General features: G+C 45.7%; 1 protein-coding gene across 1 annotated transcript; it reads right to left on the bottom strand.

The window, feature by feature from the left end:
* Window positions 1-1,103: 1,103 nt before the first annotated feature.
* Window positions 1,104-7,107, bottom strand: LOC110485342 (homeobox protein unc-4 homolog). The gene is made up of 3 exons (XM_036939867.1): window positions 6,656-7,107; window positions 5,707-5,882; window positions 1,104-2,710 (listed from the first exon to the last, which is right to left on the bottom strand). Exons 1-3 carry the CDS (start codon window positions 6,915-6,917, stop codon window positions 1,478-1,480), a joined length of 1,671 nt encoding a protein of 556 aa, XP_036795762.1. The 5' UTR covers window positions 6,918-7,107; the 3' UTR covers window positions 1,104-1,477.
* Window positions 7,108-7,559: the final 452 nt, after the last annotated feature.

The raw sequence follows: 7,559 nt of genomic DNA, 5'->3' as shown, positions 1-7,559 counted from the left end.
CAGGTTCCAACTTCTGCACATATTTATTTTCTCTCTGTCTTTCTCTCTCCTTCTCTCCAGGGACCCGCGAGGCCCCATTAGAACAAATGGTGAGGGAAGGAAGCCCGCGTGGCCTGGCTTTTGTAAAGAGGCGCACGCCGCCGTGCCGCTGCCTGTCCTATTATGTGCGCGACACATGATCAATAGCGGGATAGCGCCACGACATCAATATAAGTGACAGAACAATGAGGGATATCATCGGACATCTATCTTAATATAGCCGCCTACAAGGGGCTGGAAGCCCAGCCGGGGAGGGAGAGATGGAGGGATGGGGGAGGGAGAAGGGGAGGGGATGGATCACATGAAAATTCCGCCCCACGAATCCCCATCTCCCTCCTCATCTCCTCCTGTCCAATATGCGCAGACACACACACATACACACAACCCCTCTCTCTCTCTCTCTCTCTCTCTCTCTCTCTTTTTCTCTCTACCCCCTCTCTCTCTCTTTCTGTCTCTCCTCTCTCTCTCTACCCTCTCTCTCTCTCCTCTCTCTCTCTACCCCCTCTCTCTCTCTCTCTCTCTCTCTCTCTCTCTTTCTCTCTCTGCAGCTGCCTGGGCTATTATTTTCCAATTTCAATTTGACACCCCTGCCTTTCATGCTAATTCTATTATTGTAGGGAGTTTATGTGATTTCATATCACTAGAAATCGCTCATGTATAATAACCCTTTGGGCTAAAAATCCAACCCAACCCCGGAAACCTGCGGTAGCCGGTGGGAAAATAATTACTTTCATATCAAAAGTCAGCAGGAGGCGCGAGGAGGCGAGGAGGCGAGGAAGCGCGGGGGCCTGCAGGGTCCTATAGCCCCCCAGCCCATAACCTCATTTCGATGGGGGCCTTTCAAATGAATACCTTTGTTAAAGCACTAAACACAAAACAGCCAGTCGGACTTGACTAGAGAGAGAAGGGAGATGTATCCGCTATATAAAAACCCACAACAACAATAACCAAGCGCTAGCCCAGCACCAACGGTCAGGCCAACACCCGTCTGATAATATCCCCCGTTATAATAAAGGCTGAAACACCGTTCTCCCTGGTTCAATGGTCCTCTAAAACAACAGGGATTTCATTTAAACAATAACTTTATTTATCAAAATGTTTACATATATATAAATATTTTTTATTTTTTTTTATACTTTCTCAAAAGAAATGTACAAATGTTTGAGGATTTGTGTTGTTTTTCTGTGTTGAGATGTTTTGTATTTTTCTCCTTCTGAAGTGGACATGTCTATAACTTCCGTTTGGAAAGTAGTAGGCAACACATCGCCGTCTGAGTCTATCAGAGAATCTGTTCAACAACAAAAAAATACAACAATAGAGCAGGTCTGTCTGATATGTTTTTTAAAAGGTGTCTTGTAGCTTTGGGAATGTTTAAACGTCGTCTGTGGCTGAGCAGGGTCGGTCGGTAGTCTGTCTCGGTTTGTATAACGCACCAGCGTTAGTCCATGTCGACTTCGTCTCCATCTGTCCCGGGCTCCTCGTGCTCCGCCTGACTCTCTGGCTTGGCGCCAGAACACCGCAAGGGATCCGGTGACGAGTCCTCTCTCGTGCCCTCCCCAGTGGGCTCACTCTGGCCGTCGTTAACGTCCGTTACTCGTGACGAACCCGGTCGGTCGTCAGCCTCGCGGCTACCGTCACTACCCGTGCTGGACTGAGTTGAACTGGTTCTCGTTAAAGTCGTTTGAACTGAAACAGAGCTCTGTGGTGGAGGGGAAACGGAGTCTGAACCGTCGTTGTTGTAACTTCCCTGCTGTGCCTCACTCCCGCTCCTGTCCACACAGTTACTAACATGATTGTGGTGGGGGTGAAGGGGTTTGTTTAGGCCCAAATGAGCCAGATGATGAGAGCTGGTATAACCTGTAGATTCACTAGTCACACATCTCTGTCCCTGTCCCGGGTTCGGCCCGCTGCTGTTGTTGTTGTTGTCCTGGCACAGCCCGGTTTTCAGGGCCGTCTGTGGGACAATGAAGCCCAGTGGCTGATGGGTAATGGGGTACAACAGGAAGTGACCCTTCCCTATCAGCGGCCTCTGATTGGACAGCGAGCTGAAGTCCAGCTGTGGTTTCCGGCGAGGTGTGGCGTCAGAGAGAAGGCTCTCCACGCTGAACGGGTTTAGTTTCTGGAGGCCCGAGGACCTGGAGGCGCCGAGTCCAGGACCGTGCGTGCTGCCCGGGGACACATGCTGCCGGACCCCAGGTCCCGGTCCTATCTCCCCTGCGGTTCTTTGGTTGTTGTCGTGGTGGTGGTCGTGGTGCTGGTCCTGGAGGAGACCAAACCGGGGGCGTGTTTGAGTTTGTTCACAGCTGTCTGGTTCCGTTTGGTGGTGGTGGTGGTGTCCTCCTCCCGGTTCAGAATGAAGGCGGCTCCCGTTACAGTCGGATGAAGGCTGCTGCTCACTGTCGGTGATCTGTGACACGCCGCTGTCGCTGTCTGACCCGCCGGGTGTGTGGAAGAGGTCACCGGAGAGTAACTTGTTTTGAGACTTCAGCAGTTTACGCTCCTGTTTCCGTTTCTTTTTCTCTGCGCGCTCCAGCTCGCGACGCGCGATCTCCTCGGCGTCCATGGGTTCTCCGCTGCACGTGGTCGGGTGGGAGTTGTGGGCCGGGCGCCCCGGGCCTTTCTTGGTGTTCTCTTTTTTCCTCCATTTAGCGCGCCGGTTCTGGAACCAAACCTACACACACACACACACACACACACACAGACACACACACACACATTACACACACACACACACACACATTACACACACACACACACATTACACACACACACACATTACACACACACACACACAGACACAGACACACACACACACACACACACACACACACAGACACACACACACACACACATTACCCACACACACACACACACACATACACACACACATTACACACACAAACATTACACACACACACACACATTACACACACACACACATATTACACACACACACACACATTACACACACACACACACACACACACACACACACACAGGGAGCCAAGAATGGGGAAATTGGTTTAGTTAATTTTCTGTGCATCATGTTGGGGTGAATCTCTCTCTGTCTCTCTCTCCTTTTCTCTCCAAAGTCATGTAAAACAAGGCCACAGATTGAGTAGTGAAATTAATTACGGCTCAACTTGTTCCACCTACAAGCTAGAATAAAATGTTTGTTTTAATAAAATGTATTAATAGTTTTGTATTCGATAAAAGTATGAATAAACTTACGTAAAATGTATCTCAACCAATAATATTATGAAGATATTTGTGGCAAAAAATAACAGCTTTAAATCGAAATATACCAAGAACACATCATTCTGAAATATTGATTGTTATTATTATTGTTGTTGTTGATGTTGTTGTTGTTGTTGTTGTTGTTGCTAAATGACAGACCAGAGGTGCCGTTTGTAGTATTTATAAATCCAACCGGATCATAACTAATTAACAGACTAGTCCATGTTGAGAAACACTGAGACCCCAAAGAAAACAAGTATAAGTTTAAGGGCCACCCCCCTTCTCTCCATTCCCTTCTCTCTCGCTCGTCTTCTCTCCCACCATCTCTCACCTAATTACGATTAAAACGCAGCTGAAGCCCTAACACAAACATACAATGCGGCCAATATATCCAATAACAGACGCCAGTCACCAAATAGGCCTCGTCTATATTACACACCGACACACACACACATCACAACTTCTCCTCCTATCCACAGATGCGCCCAGTCTAATTGTCAATCGAGAGTCAGTGTGATAGCTAATTCTCCCAATTACGTTTAATTCTACCGTAGATAATTCGGCCTATCCCTCTCAATTCATCCTGCCTCCGTCTCCCTGTCCCGCCCCCTCCCTCTACCACCGCTCCGAGAGCAGCTTTCCACCGCCGTGTGCCAGGGGGACCCGCCGCCTGTGAGCCCACACCGTCCGGCCTCACAGCGCACACGGGCCCGCATGTTCGGCGCTGATAACGCAGGGAGTTAGCGTTCAGATTGAGAAGTGGGCTACGTGTTTGTCACATAATGTGGTGCGTCGACGGAAACAACATGACAATAGCCGTGTTTCTTATGAATTTGTCATGTTGGTGAATATCTCCGCGTGCAAGAACCTGCTGCCGATAAAGAAGCACTAAGCAGCTTGGGGGAATAATCATCTGTGGTTTAAAGGAGGCGAAATCCCCAAACAAGATACACACACACACACACACTCACACACACACACACACACACACACACACCAGAGCCATGCTCGTTTAGTTTTACAAGGAAACACAATGACTAAACCAAAGCCCCCCCCAAAACACCAAGCCAACAGCATTCCTGTCTGTCTACATTTCCACCAAGTTATACCTCAATTAGTAAACACATCAAACACGCACGTCGCCGTTAAGCACCCAAACAAATCTGAGCCTGGTGGGAAAATGAAAATGAAGTCGTGGAAAATAGTGGGGTTTTTTTAAAAACTTTTGCATTGATATTGTGGAGGTGTCGTTTTTTAGATCGGCCTAAAAAGTGTTGTTAAATAGAGAGAGAGAGTGAGTGCGTTTTGTGCAGCCTAATAGATCTATCCTATAGGAATGAAGTAGTAGGCTATGTTATCGCTGGTCTACAGCTTTATTCGGTCCCGGACAGCCATGTCAATAAAGCCAGCTCATTATGGTATTAAAGGGATCGGCTTCTCCTTATATCGGACGAGCAAAAATGTTGCCTAAAACTCCACACAGCCGGAGAGGTTTAAAGGTGGTGTTTTTACAGTACTTCCGTAAACAGATTGGTTATCCAATCATGAAAAAGCATGCTGGACAAATTAAGGGTTACTATTTTTTTTTTATCGGGAATATTTGTACTTGGGTTAAAACTGTTTTTATAGATGATTTTTATAGATGACTTATTAATTAACATTTAGTTTTTTATTTTTTATTATGGGATTACTATATTAGGTTAAAAATGGAACAAAACAATACTAATACTAATACAAATAATTTTAATATTTATAATAATGTAGGCCTATTTTATCTTCTAATTATCGTTAACAGCATAACACAAAATACAAATTGTCTTGATTTCAAAATACAAATTGACATGAATTCACAGCCCACAAATTTAGCCTCCACACATTCAAATAAACAAAGGAATCATATTTTTTTTTTCAACAATTCACAATTTATCTTAACAATTCATATTTTTAAAATGCAAAAACAACCGTGATATATGAGATGTTATTATTATTATTATTACTATTATATATGTGTTATGGTTGAGAGATCAAATCCTCAGCAGTGTTCTGGTTCATTCAGTAAACGGAACTGTGTTTTTATGACCTCATAAATCAATACTGTATGTTAATGCATAATTCAATAGGTCTTTAATTGATGGGCCTATAATTGACAAATAGCTGTCTCACTAATATCTCACTATGGGGATTATTGATGAAACTGAACACACAGCTATAGAGGCCTGGTTATTACACACTTCAAACCAAACTGAGAAATTACTCCAACAATCCAATAATATTTTTTGTTCTCGCGCATAAAATACACGTTCGAAGACTATTCCTCAAGAACGTAGTATTACTTTTCAACAACAGAACATGGCATTGATAAGAAAGTGCAAGTAGAAATGTATTTTAATTAAATGTGTTTATATTTTTTGGGGGGGGTTGTTTGTTTACCTGGACCCGGGACTCTACTAGGTCCAGCCGCAGCGCGAGCGCCTCCCGCATGAAGATATCCGGGTAGTGGCTCTCGTTAAAAGCTTTCTCCAGCTCCTCCAACTGCCAACCGGTGAAATTGGTCCGCGTGCGTCTCCGTTTGCAACCGGGGCTATCCTTATCTGGGTCCCCCGAATCTACACAGAAACGGTCAGAGAGAGAGAGAGAGAGAGGTGGTAGTGTCAACTGACGACATGTGGGCTCGGTAAACAAGTCAACGACAACAACAACAACCATCTCTCAGCTGCATCAAGCCATCGTGAACTAAACGGTTCAGTAAATTGCTTGTTACACAAAGCATCGATTATAGTTCAGAGAAATGCTGAATGTGTGTTTTCTTCTGGTTTCTCCTGCTTGAGTTGCTGAAATATTACAGGCCACTACAGTGAGTTGGGATATAGGTCGCGTCCATATCCATCGGAGGGAGTCTAGTTGGAGTGTTGAGTTATATGGCTGTTCCGAAAATAACAAATGCATTTATTTGATATAACTTTATTATTTCTGAAAAACACTAGCCATTTAAAAATATATATATAATTCATCCATTTAAACAGCACAGCAGAATGGACTGTGTTTTGTTAGGAAATTAGCACTTGCTTCTCGTTGTTGTTTTTTTCTCATTCAATACTTGGTTGTAATTATGACATAATTAATCAAAAATCGATAATAATATTTGAGTTGAACATTACATTTCAGAGTTTATAAAATAGTCCAAAATAAAAACAAGAGTTGATTTTAAAAGCCCAACTAAATGACGGTTCTATGCAAAGCTTCACCATGAACAAGATGCCATATTTCCATGGAAACTAAAATCACTCTACGGCCAATAATATCAAACCAATATTTCCAGACGTGTATCACTCCTTTCTCTCTCTTTCCATCCCTTCCTCCGTCCATGCCTCCAACCTACCTGAGAGTTTGTACTGATTATCTCCGTTAATCCCGCAGCCAGAGGAAAGTAGAGGACCGGAGCCGTGTACCACCGAGGCCGAGCACGAGCCGTTCAGTAATCCGTCTACGGAGAAGGGTACGGCGGCCGCGGACTGTAGCTGGTGACCGGCGAGCTCGTAGACGTGGTGGTGTCCCAGGTGGTAGGGGAAACCAACACCGACCATTCCGCCCAGAGAGCCTCCGAACTGGGCGTGGGGGTGCTCGAGTATCCGGCTGTCCATGCTACTGGCCCGGACGGTGGAGGGGCCGAAGTGAGGCGTCTGACCGAGGGAGTGTGGGTGAACATGCAGAGCGAGGGGAAGGAGAGGGGGATGAAGCGAGAGAGAGAGAGAGAGAGGAGGGAGGACAGAGAGAGACAGACACCGACGGAGCGCAGCTGTACTATAAAACAGGAACAGACATAGACAGTGAGTTTTTACTCCTATACTACCAGACATCACCCCCCCCCCCCCCCCTTCCTCCCTTCCTTCCTGTCATCTTCCCTCTCCTGCCCCCCTAATTAGGCCTTCCGCGGCTCGGGGAGTTTTGGACCAATAAGAAACGCTAATGGGTCGGGTAACGTCACAGGCGTGGTTATGGCTCGTGTGTGAGAGGGAGAGATGGAGGAAAAAACGTTTTTCCATATCGATTACTAATTACACCTGACATCGGCCTCCACAAACAATATAAGCCCTGTCACAACATGGACATGGGAGGCTGGGGGAGGGGGAGAGTAGGCTATAGGCAGCTCATTGAAAGGCGATCCATTATAAAACAGACGGAAAAATTATGTTTTTATTTTTCTACCTCCCACACATCTCTCATGTGTTCTTCAACAAACACATCTAAAACAGGAATGGTCGCCAGCATCATGGTGGTGGTGT

This window comes from Oncorhynchus mykiss, chromosome 13 (genome assembly GCF_013265735.2).
Source record: "Oncorhynchus mykiss isolate Arlee chromosome 13, USDA_OmykA_1.1, whole genome shotgun sequence".
NCBI classification, from domain to species: Eukaryota; Metazoa; Chordata; class Actinopteri; order Salmoniformes; family Salmonidae; genus Oncorhynchus; species Oncorhynchus mykiss.
The sequence above is the reverse complement of the archived record's forward strand: the minus strand, read 5'-3'. Positions and strand labels throughout refer to the sequence as shown.

Coding starts and splice junctions, on each gene's coding strand:
- LOC110485342 (XM_036939867.1), bottom strand. CDS start 6,917: ATGGACAGCCGGATACTCGAGCACCCCCACGCCCAGTTCGGAGGCTCT. Junction 5,883..6,655: donor TAATCAGTACAAACTCTCAG/GTAGGTTGGAGG, acceptor GTTTCTGTGTAG/ATTCGGGGGACCCAGATAAG. Junction 2,711..5,706: donor TAGTAGAGTCCCGGGTCCAG/GTAAACAAACAA, acceptor GTGTGTGTGTAG/GTTTGGTTCCAGAACCGGCG.